Source organism: Eschscholzia californica, unplaced genomic scaffold, assembly GCF_041429995.1.
Source record: "Eschscholzia californica isolate CP2 unplaced genomic scaffold, dmEscCali1.0.p SCAF_1, whole genome shotgun sequence".
In the NCBI taxonomy this organism is placed as follows: Eukaryota; Viridiplantae; Streptophyta; class Magnoliopsida; order Ranunculales; family Papaveraceae; genus Eschscholzia; species Eschscholzia californica.
Window position 1 is genome coordinate 4,636,192 of NW_028238198.1, and position 19,370 is coordinate 4,655,561.

The 19,370-nt window shown below is 36.1% G+C and overlaps 4 protein-coding genes across 5 annotated transcripts; 2 read left to right on the forward strand and 2 right to left on the reverse strand.

Annotated features, from left to right (window-relative positions):
* The first annotated feature begins 259 nt into the window (after positions 1-259).
* LOC147563442 (cleavage stimulating factor 64-like) lies at positions 260-4,667 on the forward strand. 2 transcript variants are annotated; one of them, XM_086637762.1, is made up of 7 exons: positions 260-523; positions 624-701; positions 2,238-2,276; positions 2,353-2,877; positions 2,979-3,071; positions 3,928-4,113; positions 4,228-4,667. In XM_086637762.1, exons 1-7 carry the CDS (start codon positions 428-430, stop codon positions 4,348-4,350), a joined length of 1,140 nt encoding a protein of 379 aa, XP_086493888.1. In that variant the 5' UTR covers positions 260-427; the 3' UTR covers positions 4,351-4,667. The 2 variants fall into 2 exon arrangements, with proteins under 2 accessions (XP_086493888.1, XP_086493896.1); XM_086637770.1 differs by having other exon boundaries at positions 370-523; positions 624-801; positions 1,257-2,276.
* Positions 4,668-5,656: 989 nt separating this feature from the next.
* Positions 5,657-12,832, forward strand: LOC147563443 (alpha/beta-Hydrolases superfamily protein). Its single transcript, XM_086637869.1, has 10 exons — positions 5,657-5,764; positions 9,656-9,826; positions 10,001-10,220; positions 10,872-10,901; positions 11,068-11,194; positions 11,303-11,449; positions 11,536-11,666; positions 11,761-11,898; positions 12,020-12,118; positions 12,433-12,832. Exons 2-10 carry the CDS (start codon positions 9,750-9,752, stop codon positions 12,658-12,660), a joined length of 1,197 nt encoding a protein of 398 aa, XP_086493995.1. The 5' UTR covers positions 5,657-5,764; positions 9,656-9,749; the 3' UTR covers positions 12,661-12,832.
* LOC147563444 (uncharacterized) lies at positions 6,618-8,648 on the reverse strand. The gene is made up of 2 exons (XM_086665637.1): positions 8,644-8,648; positions 6,618-7,167 (listed from the first exon to the last, which is right to left on the reverse strand). Exons 1-2 carry the CDS (start codon positions 8,646-8,648, stop codon positions 6,618-6,620), a joined length of 555 nt encoding a protein of 184 aa, XP_086521763.1.
* A 204-nt stretch (positions 12,833-13,036) lies between the features above and the next one.
* On the reverse strand, positions 13,037-19,053 carry ATSYTF (C2 domain-containing protein). Its single transcript, XM_086637861.1, has 14 exons — positions 18,106-19,053; positions 17,355-17,429; positions 17,147-17,254; positions 16,688-16,720; positions 16,518-16,607; positions 16,271-16,396; positions 16,006-16,149; positions 15,489-15,908; positions 15,263-15,397; positions 14,929-15,153; positions 14,371-14,643; positions 14,135-14,272; positions 13,736-14,041; positions 13,037-13,422 (listed from the first exon to the last, which is right to left on the reverse strand). The coding sequence occupies exons 1-14, from the start codon at positions 18,295-18,297 to the stop codon at positions 13,198-13,200; spliced, it is 2,490 nt and encodes an 829-aa protein (XP_086493987.1). The 5' UTR covers positions 18,298-19,053; the 3' UTR covers positions 13,037-13,197.
* Between the last annotated feature and the right edge of the window lie 317 nt (positions 19,054-19,370).

A 19,370-nucleotide genomic window follows, 5' to 3' on the forward strand; every position in this document is an offset into this window, starting at 1 on the left:
GGGCTTTAGGCCATATTTTAGTTGGGCTATAGGCCTAGTCTTGTAAGAGTTTGAATGGACGGTTATCGAACTTATCACATCTTTGATGTATCAATGCCAAATGTAATGATCGTAGTCAATTTCCAAAAACAAAAAAAAAACTGATGTATCAATGCCAAATGTAATGATCGTAGTCAATTTCCAAAAACAAAAAAAAAAAACTAAAATTGGTTATTCGACCCAATTTCCTTTAAATAAAGAGGGGGATTGCTATAGGCACAACTAAATGTATATTAAGCTTCACCCTAGGCGTTCTTAGTGGTGTTTGGTGGTGCCGATAAATTTCTATCCGACGTTCAATAAGAATGCTAGTACGTTTTCTTCACTCCCTCGGCCGAGTCGAACAATACCGTCCTCTCTCAAAAAGTGAAAAACGAAAAGTGAAAAAATGATGCCGGGAAAGCAGATTTCAGGCGACAGTTTCACGTCAAATTTTGCCGGAATGTCAAAGAATCAACTCTACGAAATTATGTCTCAAATGAAGGTCTTTCTTTTCTTTTTTCATCAAACTTGTAATTTGTGTTTCTTTCACTTGGATTCTTTGTTCTCTCTCACTTAATCTGAATTGTTTGTTCTCAATATAGGGTTTAATCGAGCAAAACCAGCAACAAGCTAGAGGAATTCTTGTCGAAAATCCTTCCCTAACGAAAGCCCTTTTTCAGGTTTCCCTTCTTTTGATTTTTTTTAGGGTTTTGAAAAATTGAGTCTTTACTCTTTCATGTTCAATGATGAACTTATCATACTTGTTGCTTTCCTTTCATGGTGTGTTTGGTTGCAGGATTCCTAAGTAGGATTCCTATCAAAAGTGGAATTTGGTAGGAATCATGAATCCTTGGTCTGTTTGGCTACCAAGAATCCTAGGACTCTTGAATCCTAAGGATTCCTAATTCCAAAATTTGTATTGGACCAAAATCCCACCCTACCCCCTAGGATTTGCTAGGATTTTGGATTAATGAACCTAAATTTCAAACTTAAAATCAACAAAAAAATATTTCCTTCTACAAAATCATTATTTTTTTTCAAAATCATTATTGTTCTCAAAAATCATATTTTTTCTAAAGACGTTTGAAAATACTCAATTAATAATAAATCATAGGATTCTTAGTTGCCAAACAAGCCAAAAGATATTACTTGGATTCATGAATCCGTGGAATCATGAATCCCAGGGAATCATGAATCTGCGGATTCATGATTCCGCCATCCAAACACACCATTAGTGATAAAATCTTGGTCTTTTTGGACTTTTAACATGAATGCTGAGAGATTGAAGTATATCTGTGGAATTAGTGAATGTTGCTGAAAGAGCAAAATAGCATATTTGTAGAAAATTAAAGCGAAAATCCCAGGTTTATCGGGTGTTCTTAAACACATGAGTATCTCGTTTGGAATTGTCATTACTTAATCCCAAAATAAAATTAACGTCGTGTCTGACAATGAACCCATGTGATAGATTTTTATGTTTTATCTCTTAATTAATGAGGCCGTCGGTGGTTAGTCGGAACTGGATCGGAGTGGCTCTGTTGCTTGGCTGGGGACAACAATCCGTTTCCTTAACTTGCATTCGTATAGAATCGTCTCTTTGAAACCATAAGGGTGTTTCGTATTCTTACTTGTGTCGGGAAAATAAATAGATAAAGCAGAGGAAAATAAAGGCATAGCAGAGAACAAGAGAAAGTCCTCTATAGGCTTACAGATTTGTTTTGGTATTATATGCTTGAGAATTAGGTTAATTTGAATTGCCTTTTAAGTTGTTTTGTCAAAATCAAGTAGCGGTGGGATAGCTAATGGGGTATATATATATATATTAATGTGGGTTAATCTATTTTCCTTTTTTCTTTAAGTTCTTTATTGCTTTGTTAACCCTGACAACATCGCTTCTATTCTATGGGATAGGTTATTTTGGTGGTAATCCTTGATGTTGTAACCTGTTAGTCGATGATATATCTGAGTTTCCTCTATTTGTTCTCTTATTATTGATTCTTCTTAACATATAAGCTTGTCATCTCCTACTAGAATTTGTGTCTTACTTGTGTATGTGTTAGTGTCTGATACTCTAATCTATCGATATCATCTCCATTTCTTAAGCCCTTTTTATATAATATGCTCTATTGACTAGATACAGATCAAAGTATTCATTGTTGTCATTGTAGTAATTAATCATTATATTTTCTCTTGTTTCAATTTATTTTATTCAATAGGCACAAATTATGCTTGGAATGGTGAGGCCTCCACAAGTGGTATGTCATCTTGTTTTTCTACGAGGTTTTCTTATTTTATGGAGTTGAATTAAACTTAACCATGATTGTGTTTTAGGTGTCAAATGTCCAACAAGCACCGCCTCCGAAACAATCTGCTCAATCAACTCAACAATTAGCAACTCCAGCATCCCAGTTATTTCAGGACCAATCAAATGCATCAGCGACACAGATTCCAATTAGAAAGCAGCAACAAATCCAACCTCCATTGCCAAATTCATCTACTTCTGTTCAGCCAATGCCATCACATCCCTTACAGCCCATGGGACATCCAAGTGGACAAATGCCCTCCATGTCCCTACCCCAATCCTCTCACATGCATAATTTGACTTCAGGACCAATTCATTCTGCTCCACTACCACCACCACCAACCTCACTTCAATCCCAGCAGGTTCCTGTTGTGTCAAGCCAGCCACAGCAATCGTTGTATTCCTCTGGCATCCAACATGTACCGCTACAACCACCACTCCCATCACAACCTAGGCCACCTTCACTGCAACCTTTTCAGCATCATATGGGTTCTCATCTAGGTTACCAGCCTTCGAGTGTATCTCAGTCCCATATTTCGCAATCCCCATTCAGTGTAAGAGGAATTTAACAATTTTGATCAAGTAACTGATATTTAGTTGAGTACATTGCTTAGCAAATTGACTGGAGGTAATTTGTTTTTCTTTAATTGTTCAGTCATTGCAGAAACCTCCAGGTAGCATTGGTTCTTCATTTTCACAGGGCCAGCCACCACTGCCAAGTCAGCCACCACCTTCTTCATTATATCAGGTTTACTTACCATTTTAGTTCTTTGATTATGTTGGTCTAACATGTTTCGTCAGCATTGGTCTGGTTGAATTTGCACCATGGGCAATGGCTCTTGAGTTATTGGATAATGCTGCAAGTTTGAACCCATGGATGATTTTAAGCCTTGAGGTGGTTTGCTTGGAGTATGTGAATAACCTTGAGGAGCCACCAAGGCGTAATCCTATTTTAAAGCTCAAAACCTAATCAATTATTTTCACACCCTTAAATATTTCTTATTGTTAAAAAATAGTGAATATGTAGAAACCACACAATAAATAAATAGCGAAAAAAAACAACATACAACAACTTGTCAATGCAATGTTAAGGTGTTATCACCTCTGCATAAACTGGAAAGTAGCATTTTGCGAGCTTCTAATCATGCTCTTGCTCGCCATTTTTTGACCATTTCATCTGTTATTATCTTTTGGTATCACTTGACTGTTATCAAAGCCTAAAAAGGCTCAATCTTTGAAATCTTTCATGTGAGACCCCAATGTGTTCACGTTTATTTTATAACGGGTATAATGATATATACGCTGTTGGTTAGCAACTTAGCATGAAGATGTACTTGGAACATCCCATGTGTCGGGTGAAAAAAAACCACATCCTACAGATCTTGTTGTGATAGTGTTGGTTGAGGGGAATTAGCCCCACAGAGAATCTTTGATATTCACATTTGGGTGTTTAATTTCTTTAGTTTCTGGGCTTTTTTCTCCTCATGCTAGGGCATTGTCATTTTAGTAGGTTGCAAATCACAAAATGTTCCAGGTTTATGCTCTGATTTGGTTGGTTGAAGTTTGTATGCCTTCTTAAAGACTTGATAATTATCCTTTTCCAGGTTGGAGGTGGTTTGCATTCAGGGACAGACTTTAGTGGTCAAACTGGTAGCTCTATTCAAGTCGATAGACCTTCTTGGTTACCACCAGGTTTACCGGAGACCACAACTGGTGGAATGCAACTCCCAGGCCCACCGACGACTGGTGGTCAGATGGGTGTTGGTAGTCAGCCTCCTCGCCCTCCGCCGGTAACTATCTGACTTGGGCTTTCTTTTCGATGTACCGAAACAAGGTTTAATACTTTTATGATTAGTCAACCTTTATCGATTCAATTATTGATTTTCGCTCCTAATGTGGCGCAGTTGACGCCTGAGATGGAGCAGGCACTCCTCCAGCAAGTGAGGAGCCTGACACCGGAGCAAATAAATCTCCTTCCACCAGAACAAAGAAATCAAGTGCTTCAGTTACAACAAATGTTGCGATAGTACCATATTGTTCTCTCTCCGCGACACTGCACGGAGGTTTCAACTGATTTAAGCTTATATACTGTTAATGGTGAATTTGCTGACAACCAAGTCATCAAAACAGGCAAAGTACGAAGGATAATAACGGCATGTCGTTTTAAACTTGCAACTTCTGTTCGTTGAGGGTTCATACCGTTTCATTATAATATATGGCGTTTTTGTGTACTATCGGTCTAAATGCACTTCTCACCCTCATTCCAATTACCAACTCATTTTTTATTTTCATTGTAACTTTAGATCAATTACACAAAATCAAATAAATGATGGATTTCTAGTTCTACTGAGTTTCAATTTTAACGATCTCTGAGTTTTCAGAGTAGATAAACAAACAAGGAGCAAAAGTTTGTTTGTTACATGAGAAAATCAACTTAGAAAATTGATTTCCGTAAGAAAATCGGTTTTCTATTGTTTTACAGGGCAAACGTGAAAGTCAATTTTCATAGTTTTAGATGGGAAAACCCATTTCGTATTCTTACACTCCAAAAATGTGATGTCTCCTTTCGTAGGGGGTATTTATGCAAATTCAACTTTTTCTCCCCATCTCTCTCTTGCAGATTTGTGCGACTATGTTCTCATCTCTCTCTTCCACGTTCTCATTTCTCTCTCTTCCACACCTTCTCTTCAAATCTCTCACCTCCTTGGAATGTTTTCCCCTCCCTAAATCACAACAATCTTTATTTAGAGGGAGAGAGGGATGGTTATTGTATATGGGGCAATGGAGGCAAGTTAAATGATCACGACCTTACTGGTGTATATTGGGTGATGGAAGGTGGAAGAGCCACGAGGGATTTGGTCAATGGATGTAGGTTGAAAATGACGATTAATTTAATTTCACATTTAAAAATGACGATTTTCTTTCTCACGAGAAATTCTTTGTTTTCAAATTCAAACGTTTTTCGCACGCTAAGTAGGATGAATTGATGGGACATCCACTCGACCACTCTCATTGTGATATTAATGTTTGATTAACCATACATGTATTCATTTAGTAGCACGTTAGCTTGAATGGATTGGCATGTAAGACTGTGCAATACTATATAAAAATAATACTATAATTATGATGAGAGGGTGTCATTTAACTAATCCCTCTCTATAAATAAAGTAAGAAGTTGGAAGATTATGCCTAAACAATATAAAAATCAGTTTGGTATAATACTATATATAACTATAGATTATGGAGACAGACAAATCATTAAGAAATAAAATTGCTAATTGATCTTTGGGGCTGGCAGTTGAATACTAGTAGCAGTATTTTAGAAGGGTAGGTGCTGCTAGCTAGCACGACCTTTCCATGTGACATCTTGGAGTTGTGTCGCGGGAAAAGATTATCGTTTCTCGTGTACCTCCACTTATTAGGGTGATATATCCACGCGAGGTAATTTCTAAAAAGGTCAAAATAATATTGAAAATGATTAGAAAAACACAAAACATTTGAAAATTATTATTTAGGTCAAAAAGTGTGCAAATACTAAAATACCCTTTTTTGTCATTTTTTGTAACTAAATTCCTTTATTTTTCTTTAAATTTTAAATAGATATAACTTTTGTTTGAAATGTCGGATTTCTATAAAAATTATATATTTAAAAATGATTTTTCATTAGCTTTCTAACACGATCCACTTTTAATACTTTTTTTCAAAAAAAAAAACCCAGAAAAACGACACTTTTTTCCTTTACGTTTTTATGCAAACGTGTTTGCAAAAATCTGTTATGCAAACGTGTTGCAACAATCTGTTATGCAAACGTGTTTGCAACAATCTGTTCTGCAAACGTGTTTGCAACAATGTGATCTGCAAACGTGTTTGCAACAATGTGATCTGCAAACATGTGTTTGCATAATGTAAACTGCAAACCGTATTTGTAAAATATAAATTGACATAAAAAAATTACCGACATCGGTATTGAAGTCTTCGTCTAGAAAAATGTTCCTGCTCTTTATGTTCCTATGAACATAACTTGGGTTCATATTATGATGCATATCACGTAAGCCCATAGCGATATCGACGCGGAGAATGTCACCATACCTACAATAGCCCCGAGAACATGTATAGCTGTAGTGTATTAAAAAAGTCATGTACATAAATACATCTTTAGCTAGTAACATCTAAAAATGATCAAAACCAGGAAATCTTTACTTGATTAAAAGAGAACAACCTTGGTTGCTCAACAAATAACATAGAACAACTAGAAATCTTCAACTATAAGAAAAACTTCAAAACCAAACAAAATCTACATTGGTCCACCTTTAGTCCGATGGTTTATAGCTCTTGAAGCCATGGCTCTTATATTTGCTCGGGCAGATGAAATTCGAGGTGTTGGTGCGCTCTCTTCTGTTCCCCTAAAAGCTTCCATGAACTCCTCTCTTTGTAATCTAAAAGCTAAAGCAGCATCCTCAACCAGATTTGGGGTAGCTCTTCTGCTCCAGCTTGAGCTCGCCCAAGCAGCATCCTCGACCTGACTTGGGGTAGCTCTTCTTCTCCTGTTTGAGTTCACCAAAGCAGCATCCTCAGCCTGACTTGGGGTAGTAGCTCTTCTGCTCCTGCTTGAGCTCACTATTCTGTCCGTTCTGCCTATGGAGAAAAAGGCCTGGTTCGAGGAGGATTGTCGAGTTCTTAAATTATGGTTTTCCATTATTGGGCTTCGACTCGAAGCTTCTCTACTGTTCTTAGTCATAGACCTAGCAGCTATAGAAGCAGCCTTCCTTGATTCAACTTCTTGTGGAAATAAAAGTTGAATTGTGTTCCATAAGATGGTGTTAACAGTGCAAGATCTCCCATTTCTGCAAGTTTAGAACAATTTAAAGTTCAAAGATGTACCACATAAATTGACTCTTCATTGCTAAACCACCATGAAGCCAATCTCTCAAGCAAGGAATGAAATTTCGGTTTCGGTGGAAATTTCGGTCGGTACAAAAGTGGAAACGTTTCGTAGAAATGTTTCGGTCAGTGTGGAAATCTTACAAATCTACAGAAATGATAGAAATATGATGCAATTATGTATAACAAGATTATTAAACCATAATGAAACATAAAAATGATGTTTAACATTATCTATTAGTTTGAGGGAGTATTAACAATTACACAGTTACTTCCGGGGGTAAATTGAATACTTTTTTGGCTATAACACCCAAAAGATAACATTCTTACTAATAATAATTAACAAACTATGTTAGTTTGAGAAGGTATCGTCAATTACACAGTTATATTAGAGGTGTTACTATGATAAAATCAATTTAGGCAGTTAAGTCAAGTCGTAAATCATTCAAATAGATTTAAAAACCATGGAAAACATAACATAAAAATCAAAAAAATCTAAGAGAAATGAAGATGAAATAGACGAAGAAATGGATATTTTTCTAGTATTAGTTTCTCTGATTTTTTTGCTAGACTTCTACTATGTCGGTCGAAATTTCCATCATGTCGGTGGAAATTTCGAAATTTCCCACAACTTCGGTGGAAATTTCGATCATGTCGGTGGAAACTATGCAGGAAATAGTTGTAAGTGTTATTTCGTGCACCTAATCTCATTTTAGGAAACGTTTCGCGAAATTTCGGTGAAATTTCAGGAAGTTTCATTCCTTGCTCTCAAGTTTGAAGGACCCATTTTTAGCGTACTCGAAAACAAGAATGAGTTTGTTCCATCTATTAAACAAGTCCCAAGCAGTCTGAGTTATATACTTTCTTTTCTCCCCTGTTTCTAAGCTATACTTTATTCCATTTCTACTTTTTTTATGATGAGATTCATTTCTACTTGATTGCTTTGCCAAATTATCAATCTCCTTGACTCCCTCTAACTATACAGACTTCCAGGAAAAAAAACCCTAAATAGAAAATTCTACTCATTGTTAAGGTTTCACTTATGTCATTAAACTACCAACAAAGCAACCTGAAAAGGAAATTAATCTCCTCCAATTCTGAAAATAAGAACTTCCTTTAGATCCTTCTTCACCTAAACTTCTTCTTCTCCAACTTCTCCACCCCAAAATTTGAAAAATCTCTACAAAAAAACAACCTTTTCCAGTATTTCAACTCATCAGAATAATGGGTTTTTCTTATGATATTATTGAAATCTCAGGTTTAATCTAAACAATAGAATATGAGTGATGACAGTTGAGAGATGGGTAATGGGGTCGTCGATCTTTTAATCAATTCCTCCATTAAATGGTGACACAAAAGAAACGACCCAACTCAAATCCCACCTCAACTAACTACCACCACCATCACCGAAATAAGCCAACTTTCTCTCTCATCTCAACGCCATTAAATGGGGTTTCGTTTTTCTAGGGTTCGAATCATCAACATCAAACACGAACCTATACTTAAGTTTTGTCGAATCAAGAAGAAGAAGAAGAAGTCGTATGGAAGAACAAGAAGAATTGGAGAAGAGGGGAAGAAGAAGAAACCCTAAAAATTTCAGATTTTTTTTTTTAGAGAGATAACGATTTAGAGGTGGGGTTATTTTGGGAATGAAAATAAAAGAAAGTGACCTTATTAATAATTATCAATAATATTTCAAACTTTACTTATTATTACACATAAAATTTTGGGAACTTCTACCTAATAGAAAAAAATCTAGGCTTTTTTTATTATTAAGATATTATTTTCGCCTCAAACAGTCGTTTTCCCTATCCACACCCAAAAGAATCTAATAATTTTTTATGGGTTATTTCCCTAATGGCCCCCTACTTTGTGACCAGCTTCCCGCCTGGCCCCCTACTTTACGAAAAATACCCATATGACCCCTTTCCGTTATAACACCGTCACTCTCTCTCCTCCATCATGTTTTCTCTCTCTGCCAACTCACGCCACATCATCTGTTACGCCACCTCATCACCATCTCCGGCAGAGGTCGCCGGCCGGCGACCTTCAAACTAAATTTTTATTTTTTTTTTCTCTCTTCCTCTTCACGAACAGATCAGTCTGTTCGTGAAGAACAGATCTCGGTCTGTTCTTCAATGAAGAACAGACCACTCCGGCGAAGGTCTCCCTTCGCCGGAGTAATTTTAGAGAGAGAGAGGAAGAGAGAAAAAACAATTTTTTTTTTTTTTTTTAGTTTGAAGGTCGCCGGCCGGAAATTTGGCCGGCCGGCGACCTCTGCCGGAGATGGTGATGAGGTGGCGTAACAAATGATGTGGCGTGAGTTGTCAGAAAGAGAAAACATGATGGAGGAGAGAGAGTGACGGTGTTATAACGGAAGGGGGCCATATGGGTATTTTTGTAAAGTAGGGGGCCAGGCGGGAAGCTGGTCACAAAGTAGGGGGCCATTAGGGAAATAACCCTTTTTTTATTTCTCTAGATTCTCACTATCTTTCTCTCTCTCTCTCTCTCTCTCTAAACCAACAAACAATCACCCCAAATATAAATGGCGTCTAAATCTCCTCCTCCCTTCTCCCACGTTTCCTGGAACCTTCATTCATCATCATCATCATCAAATAACAGGTACCATCATCCATCCATCCATACATCATATAAATCATCATCATTATCGTAATCATCTTTGCCTTTTTCTCCTCCCCTGTTTACTTTATTAATTGTTCAAACAATTGTCAATTTTGATATCCTCAGAACTTTTGAATACCCCCCTTCCTTCCTTCCTCTTTTTATTATTATTAGGGTTTGGAATTGCATACTACCAAATTCTTATATACGAAGAAGAAAACGAAGAAGAGGAAGAAAAATGGGTCCTCCTCCTAAAATGAAATTGGCGGGGATTGTTGTTGATGATGAAATACAGAAAATAATAAACGCTAATATGGATGAAGCATCATCAAGAAGACGAGCTCGTGAAGCAATCAAAGATATTCAACATGGAATTGATCATTGCTTGATGAAGGTTTTCATTAATCATCTCTCTTATTTCCTTTTTCTCTCTCTCTCTCTAGAATAAAAATAATAATATTTATATGTGGTTCATTTATTCTTAATTGGATTCTCTTATTATGAACCTTACTAGTAGTTTCACTTTGGTAGGTAGAGATATAAATCCCCAATTTACCAAACCAAGCTTTTTTATTTAGGTTTTCTTTTATTTCATTTTTAAAAAAAATTGATTTCATTATAATATTTAATATTTTACTATTAAATTGCTTCAATATAGTTAGTTAAATAGTGTGAAGCTATTAAAACTCATAATATTTCGCATTCAATTTGAGAAATAGACATGTCAGCCAGCTGAGTTGATAAAGTTTTAGTGAATCAAAAATGTCTCTCTATCCTTGTCGGGGGTATGTGTCCGGACAGGATTTACTATGTTATCACTCAATCAAAGTGAGCTTCACAATGATTTAACATTAGGTTAATGTTTGACTTGTATACCTTCCGTGTTTGTGTTGTATTACCACATTGATCAAATATATTATCATTTTCATAAAAATGTCAATCATAAAGGATGCGAAAAATCTATTTACTTTCTTCTAGTGCTATTGTATACGCTTCAAAAGTGGTACAGACTGATAATTTATTTATTTTTCTTTGTGTTTTCTAGATCCCATATGAGGGTGTAATAACAAAGGAGGTACGCGTTACCATTGTTTTATCTCTTCTCTTATCTTTCTTGTTGAAAGTGTGCAAATTTTGTACTCCAATATAGTTGTTACGCCCTCGAATCAGTATGTAATGAATATGCATACGAGGGGATATTGTTTAAATTTCTCAAGTAAAGAATTCATTCTTTTATGCAGTCCTATGAAGTGAACTCTAGAGGATTGGAAATATTCACGAAAAGTTGGCTTCCAGAGACCTCTCCAGTAAAAGCTTTGATTTGCTATTGTCATGGTTATGGAGATACTTGCACATTTTTCTTCGAAGGCATGTAATTCTTGACGAATATTAGTAACCAAAAAAACTACGTGGGTTTCTCCTCTACTTGTGTTACAATAGTTTCGAACTTATAAAATTTATATTCAATATTTGTAGGAATTGCTAGGAAACTAGCATTATCAGGATATGGAGTTTTTGCCATGGACTATCCAGGAATGGGTCTTTCAGAAGGTCTTCATGGTTATGTTCCCAGCTTTGACAGACTCGTAGATGATGTTATCGAACATTTCTCAAAAATCAAAGGTGTGCTATTGCCTCTTCTCCGAAAAACTTGTCCTAATATCCTACAAAGTATAGCTCGACTTATATTAGACGCATTTTTATGACAGAAAGTATAGAGTACCAAAACCTACCAAGTTTCTTGTTTGGAGAGTCTATGGGTGGAGCAGTTGCTATAAAGATTCATCTAAAAGAACCTAATTCATGGGATGGTGCAGTTCTTGTTGCACCCATGTGTAAAGTATTATCCTAAACCTAAAATTTTTCATTTCAGGATCCTCTTATTGGTTGGTGATATTCCTATATTGAGGTTTCTAACTCGGTTCTTTGAGTAGATTGCAGATGATATGGTTCCTCCTTTCGTGGTTACGCAGTTCTTAATAGCTGTGGCCAGCGTTCTCCCGAAATCAAAGTTAGTTCCGGAAAGGGATATAGGGGAGATGGCATTCCGGGATCCAGAGAAGAGAAAACAGGTTTGTCTGTTCATTAGTTCTGTTTATTCTGTATCGATCTGAATTCTGTTGCTATTTTTATCAAGGTTCGATTCTTCATAGGGTGAATGATGTCTCGACTTTTGTTCTCCTATGATTGCAGACACATTATAATGTTATTGGGTACAAGGGCAAACCTCGTTTGAGGACGGCTGTGGAACTACTTAGAACCACTCAAGAAATAGAACGTCGATTAGAAGAAGTATGATTTTGTTCCTGCTCTTTATGTGTTCAATTTATCAATTAGAAGAAGTGGTATGATGGTTCACAATGAACCGAGTCGGCCCATAAACGGTATTGCCCATCATGGCCCGTTGGCATGGCTAGCGGCTCGCAACGCTTGGAGTTATTTTAGAGTTAGGTACGAGGCTCATATATTAGGGCGCGGCCGCAATGTGACCCTTAACTGAGCCATGCCAAATGGGCCTGTAGCGGGGCTGGCCTGGCACTGCCTGTTGTGGACCCCTAATCTTCTTTGGAAATATGTAATCGGCATGAGTTCTAATTGGTTTGCAGGTCTCCTTGCCGATGTTGATACTTCACGGGGAGGCAGATGTTGTTACTGATCCGTCAGTTAGTAAAGCTTTGTATGAAAAATCCAGCAGTTCAGATAAGAAGCTTCATCTTGTTACCGATGCTTACCATGCTCTTCTTCAAGGTGAATCGGATGATAGGATTTTTGAAGTTTTTAATGAAATCATATCGTGGTTAGATGAACACAGCAAGAAAAGTACTGCATGTTGATTGCTATTCTTTTTTTTTTCATGTTCAATAACCTGAAAAGATATTATTTATTCTTGATATCTTGTATAAAAACCGATTATGATTATCATTATCTTTTATGTTTATTTGACACTGTTTTATGTTCCATAATTGCATGGAAGTGAATAATGAAAGTTAATCTACGTCTTCTCTATCTTGTTCTTGTTCGAATTTTGTGGGTAGAAGTAAAGAGAGTAGATAAATGATTTGATTTGTGATTTATTCATATTTTCTACTTTGGGCAAAGCGATTTTCAAACTTTTGGCAACGATTTTGTTCGCACTTTTGGTGAAGCTTTAAGATACACTTTCAAGTTTCAATGGCATTTTACAAGCATATAGCGAAAAAAAAGGTCATCTTAGGGATAAAATAATCCTTTATTTCAAACATAAATCTTGCACTTCAATATTAACAATAAAGGATGCCCTGTTCAAATTTACAATATTACTAAGTAGTTGTCTATAGAATTCCGTCATGTTAGTACTAATGATAGGTAGTAAAAGAGAATATCGACTTGAATCAATCACCAGAGATTTTCTTACTTGGGGAAGGCGAAGAAGATTTATATATTTCTTGACCAATCTCACGAATCTTATTCAACAACAATGTTTGTTCAGTCTCTAGTTGGATCATGTATTCTTCCTCGGCCTCGTGAATCATCTCCATCTCAGACATCGCCATTGTCAGACCTTCCATATCTGCATCATCAATTAAGCTTCGAATCTTTGTCACAATCTGTCCCATCTGTTCATTCATTCATTCACATCTCATGTAAAATACTCACAAGAGACTAAAGAAACCACATAGAAGTTGCAGAAACAACTCAAGACCAATACTAACAAGAAACTTTAATAGTTTTCGAAACATTATGATCAATAGATAACATGTCAAGTGTAAGGTGATTCTTTCTACTTTCTATTTTCTCGGGTTATTCTCCAATTTACTTTCTTGAATCCCAAAAAGATCGTGAAGTGATCGCAATGTTAAAACTTAGCATCATATTGGTTTTGAATCATAGGAGTAATAAAAAGGGAAGTTATGAAACTTGTTGTTTTACCTGACCAGCAAGCTGATTGGCTTTGCTTAACGATGAAAAGTTCGAATCAACACTGGCTCGCTTTTGTAGCTCTGGAATTTTACGCGTAATTTGTACGTGGATTTCTCCCTTCCGTACTCCTTGGAGAGGTATCCACTTGTCAGCCATTTGGTTGGGAGGCAATCTCTGATATTCTACTATACAATTTCCTATACTTGATGTTGGAAGCAAGGCATTATGATCCTTCACATGTAACTCCAAGGGACTACCATCGTCCGGAAACTCTAACGTTTGCTTCCATTGAGGAGTCAGAGTTTTAAATAATACCTGCATAATAAGAGGAAGAAAATGGGAAAACTAGAGAAAGAAAACATCGACGACCTTAAGGGTATGACTTAACTAAATAGAGGTATCTCTAACCTTTGTTCTTTTCTTTAGGTTTCCATAATGTACCCTCACATAAGGATCACTTGTCCCCCTTAAATCAGCAGCAATAAGGTCTCTCGCCTCAATAATAACAAGTTCAATCCAACCATTTCCTAGTCCACCGTTAGCACTCTGTATAGATTTGAACGGGTAAATTCTAAAATCCATGACAAACGTATAAACAAAATACTTACTCGTCGTTTTAGTTATTAACTAGTATAGATTCTTACCCTTGATCTTTCGTAGTCATTACTTTTCACGGCTTCTATCTGAAGCCTCAATTCTCCTTTATTAACTTTCTCAAGAGGTACCCAGATATCTCTTACTGAGCCAACATCCAATCCTTCTAAATTTACTTGTGCACTTCCAATGCTGTCATCCGTAAAAGTGTCTTCAGAGTAACACTTAACCTTGAGATACTCACCACCTCCAATTTCATCAAATTCAAACTTCTCGTTCCACACAGGACTTATGCCATTCACCATCTTCGTACGAAAGAGGGACTGGAAAGGTTAATAGCATTATCAGTTACCAATCTCGATAAACAAAATGTTACTAGTTCAGAGTAAATAGCTCATCTCCCCCTACATTTCTCTCTATATCGATTAAGATGACATTATTTAACCATATATATATATACTTAATGTGGATGTTTCACGCTTGACCCTCTCTTGCCATTTACGATTTCAGTGTCCCCCTCACCGGGCGTTTTGCCCACGAGAGCCTTAGTAATAGAAGATAACTGAAGAGAAAAAAGAAGTTGAATGTCAGGAGAAGAGACGACAAACCTTCCCATATTGCAGTTTCACATATGAATTTGTCTTTCCAAGCATCTTATCCTTAACAACCAAATCTCTACCTTCCACGACAGTGAACTTGAGTTTCCTGCCAGTTCTTTGCTGAATATCTGAAGAGCGAGATACAGATCGTTGAGAGCTAATGTGGGAAGATTGGTTCAAGCTACGCGAACCATCTGCAAACTGCCATTCTCTCAACAAGAGTTTTACGGTCAACTGCAAATTGGAAAAATGAATCATCAAATTGCAGGACGGAGATCTTAGTTTGCAAAAATCTTGTACACGATTTTTAATTCTTAACACTAGGGTATTTTGAATATTCTACCTCGCCCGAATTACTTCCCTCGAATGGAATGACCATTTCAACTTCTTGACCAACAGACTCAACCCTTTTGGCTAGTATACTTGATCCAGGCCCTACTGCCCAGAATACTGTCGAGTCATCTACTGCATATTTCACCTGCTCATTGCATATCACTAACAAATTCACAAAAATGATTTACGAAACTGGAACCATTTTTTGAAAAGAAAAGTATCAGTTATAAAAGTACCTTTACTTCACAACTAGTTACAAAGTCATGCTTCATATTGTCGGGAACCGATTCATATAGATGAAACCGGATTATTCCGACATCTTCATGAAAAACCATATTAAAAGTTGAATCCCATATAGGCTCCGAACCGGAACTGATATTGGTTCTCCTTGTTAATTCCCCAAGTTCAACTTCAACAAACGTTTGTTGAATTTCATGACCAATATTGCCTTCTAAACTACCATATCTTGGAGGGCTCTCTTGCTTTCCAGAATTGCTTCCTTTCAATCTATCGACACCACGAGGGGTCGCTGAAACGACTGCTACAGAAATTATGCCTCCAACTGCCTTCTTATTTAAGTCAATTGGAGGCAAAGAGTAACATCGGCGACGAGGTTCAACAGTAGTTTTAATTAAGGTATCAGTACAAAGCTTGACCTGGGTGAGGAAGAATATGTTATACACTATAAAAATTTTACATCAAACAAACCGTTTTAGTTATTTCCATATTGATTTTTTATGTGCTTTGTCTTACCAGCCAAGGTGAAACCCCAGGCAGCTCTGTTGCAGGAAGTGTTTGGCTTCCCCCACTTCCGAAGGCAACACCAATTCTCACCTCAGGAGTTGATTCAAATGAATAAAGAATAGCTTGTCCTTCAAGAATCGGCATGATAAGAAGCTGCAAAATATTTAAATGTGGGAAGGAATTGAATTATAAAACACGCCAATACTAATAGTCGACTCAATATAACAAGCAAGAAAAAAAAGGAAGAGATCAAAAGAAAGCTACTCTTACGTACATCACCCTTAATGTGGACACTGTTGATAACAATCCGGGCAGTTCCGGCTAATGGCTTCGCCAACTTCGCGAGCAACAAAATGTTGATGCTGTTCGTATCCCACTCAAACCCCATTCTCAAAATTTGCTGTGAAAATGTACAGAGTGGTTACGACTGTAGGTTCGTGTTTGAGAATATTTATACTGCATTTTTATTAACTGGCATCAGAAATTATCGAATTTTAAGAAGTCGAAGTCAGAAACCAAACCTGGTCCCCTGAAGTTGACCATTGTGTCCCGTGCAGTCCTAAGCTGGGAGGAGTTGAACCTAGTGAGAACTCTTGTAATTCGATTCTTTCCTACAAAAAATGGTTTCCTCAACAAAGTGTACTGTACAAGTATCCTTGACAAGTAGATAGTAGTCAGAAGAGTAACTTACAATAAACTTTGGTTTTCGTTGTTTCAATCGTTTCTGCAAAAAAAACACACACAAACATTTAGAGTAATTTCAATGAAGTGGAATAGTAGGATACTAAAGTAAGTGTTGCTATCAACTTTCAAACGGAAACGACATCCTTTTATCTTCTTTTTCATGTTAAGAGAACCAACTGGTATTGTTATACAAAGAAATGATTTATCCGTCCATATTAGGCCTTTTGGGACTTGGAAGGGTCTATATATGTTGTAACCAGTTCGGCCTTTTACGAATGAAATTCTATATTTTCCTTCGGCAGATTTTAATAGTGAGGTACCCTATCTGCATTCTCATGCACTTCTTTGAGTGAACCAATAAAGGTAGAGTTTTCTTAGAGAATAAAACTTAGCGAGAATACTTCTTCAGTATAAATAGGAAATAAAAACTTTCTTGGAGAATCAAAATGAAATACTGAAAGCTTACCTCAACAATTGATGAAAACCTTGTCGAAAGCTTTGGGTTAATGAAATTAGACCACACTTCCATCAAGAACTTGTTTAGCCACTCACAGTGCTCTAATGGTGTTACAGGCTGTACTCGGAAAGAAAGAGGGTATGAACGTTAAAAAGAATTGTAGGCAAGCGACTTACATAGACATCTTCATGTGTATAAGAACTCAGAAGAGACTTACCGATGTGTACAAGAGAACTTGCTTCCATCTTTTACTCATATCTTCTACAAGAAGCTTGCGTTGATACGTACCATACTACAAACGAAAATATACAATGTCACACTAGTTGCAACCTAATTTTGTTACTCTCAAGCTTCTTCATTTTTATGCAAAAGGTATAAGAAAAGAACCATTAAAATCAAATTTTCTAACAAAATATGTTTATCATCAAATACGTCACCTAGCGATATCTGTTATGAACTTTGTTCAATCAAAATAAAATAGAAGAGACAAAATCGAGTACTCTCTTCGAGATATAAAGAATCTATGTAGGTGATCTATTTATTGGTTATAAGTAACAAAATGACGTTTGCCGAATAGTATCCTGATATGATATACGAAGCTTGTGTCTCAAACATAATGGTACTACTTCTAGAACTCTAGATCAACTTCTTCCAAGAAACTATAGCTTGTGTCTCAAACAAATAACTTCTTTACATAATTTTTCATTCTAGAATTAGGATTCTTGGAATTCAATTTTATTGGTTAAAAGGAACCCCCTTGAATTTGAGTTCCAATTTGTTAGTATGGATAAGAGTTTTTTTGTCATAGAACAACCTAAAAACAGTATAAATCAAAAGGAAAACTATTTATAAACTAAACAAACATATAATAACTTGAGTGTTCTCTAAGAAATCAAAAGTTTCAACCTCAAAATCTAAAAAAAGGGGGTCAAAACTAGAATAAGAGAAAGAGATATATAGGAGATAACCTGAATGGTTGCCCAGACAGAGACAGCAAGCAAAACCCAATTAGAGAAGGGCAAAAACCATCTTTCAATTAACCAAGCTACCAAAACAAGAGGAACCAAGAATGGGAAAAGAGATCTTTCTACCATTACATAGTTCAAGAACTCTGTAGCTTCCTTCATCAAAAACTCTTTCTTTCTTTTTCCACTACCCATTCTTGATCTCCCCCTTAGATGACAAGAAAACTCAGTTACTTCACTGATCCATCTCCATCCAAACCCATCTTAAGGATAGAAAGAGATGGGTAATTTATGAAGTTCAAATCTATTCACCTTCTCAACTGAAGGGATCAATGAAATGAGCTTTAGATGAGAGAGAGAAAAAAGAAGAAGAGTCAAAAGAATCAAGTTGCAAGAAGTGGTACGAAAATTTAGTTGGAAAATATTTATGACATAGAGTATTTCATTTCCTAGCTTTGCGCAAAATTTTACAGTCAATTAAGTATACTTATTTTGTCTTTTTAAATCTGACCCAGATCTGAATTTCATATCCCTAATGATTTAAATTACCTATTTTACCACCTACAAAATCTAACTAATCTGTAAATTGTATCAAATTTAGATATTATTAGTGATTGCATTTTTTGATAAAATCTTGCTCAAATTTAGAATGGACCATGTTAAATGTTTGTGCTTTCCTAGAAAATATTGTTTTCCTGTCTAAATATATTTTGAGGGTAGAATAAAAACATAAGTTGTGGTAAAAACAAAATTATACTTACAAATATGATAATAAAAATCTATCAAGTTGTGATGATACACAAAATAATTATATTTTTATAATCTATTATGTAGTCAACAAGGTAATTTTACATGTTGAGTTGTAGCGGCAAGAATTGAGATCTATTTCTTGTAAAGTTGGTTTATGATAATCACATATCTCAAATAAATTTTCCAAATAGAACTTTAGATTTGAAGTCTCAGTCTTCAGATTTGAAGAGAAGGTTAAACGATCAATCAATCTCATTGTTGTAAATATTGTTGCGACATGTAAAATTTCTTATCCCAATCTCTTAGAATATCCGATATTTGAATTTTCAATATTTTTTCCATCACTATAGGTATTTTGAGATTAAAAATACGTAGTCATAATAATATTTAACTACCGGACTCTTTCCAAGATATATGTGTCATCATGCTTGATATTTTATTTCGGAAACTGTTAGTGGCGTCAACAATAGAAGTGGTCCACCAGTGTAGATCAAGTATCTCGTAGATTCATACTTGGT

Coding starts and splice junctions, on each gene's coding strand:
- LOC147563442 (XM_086637762.1), top strand. CDS start 428: ATGATGCCGGGAAAGCAGATTTCAGGCGACAGTTTCACGTCAAATTTT. Junction 2,277..2,352: donor TGGTGAGGCCTCCACAAGTG/GTATGTCATCTT, acceptor ATTGTGTTTTAG/GTGTCAAATGTCCAACAAGC. Junction 2,878..2,978: donor TTTCGCAATCCCCATTCAGT/GTAAGAGGAATT, acceptor TTAATTGTTCAG/TCATTGCAGAAACCTCCAGG.
- LOC147563443 (XM_086637869.1), top strand. CDS start 9,750: ATGGCGTCTAAATCTCCTCCTCCCTTCTCCCACGTTTCCTGGAACCTT. Junction 10,221..10,871: donor TTGATCATTGCTTGATGAAG/GTTTTCATTAAT, acceptor TGTGTTTTCTAG/ATCCCATATGAGGGTGTAAT. Junction 11,899..12,019: donor ATCCAGAGAAGAGAAAACAG/GTTTGTCTGTTC, acceptor CTATGATTGCAG/ACACATTATAATGTTATTGG.
- ATSYTF (XM_086637861.1), bottom strand. CDS start 18,297: ATGGGTAGTGGAAAAAGAAAGAAAGAGTTTTTGATGAAGGAAGCTACA. Junction 17,430..18,105: donor CTGTCTGGGCAACCATTCAG/GTTATCTCCTAT, acceptor TTTCGTTTGTAG/TATGGTACGTATCAACGCAA. Junction 16,608..16,687: donor AACGAAAACCAAAGTTTATT/GTAAGTTACTCT, acceptor CATTTTTTGTAG/GAAAGAATCGAATTACAAGA.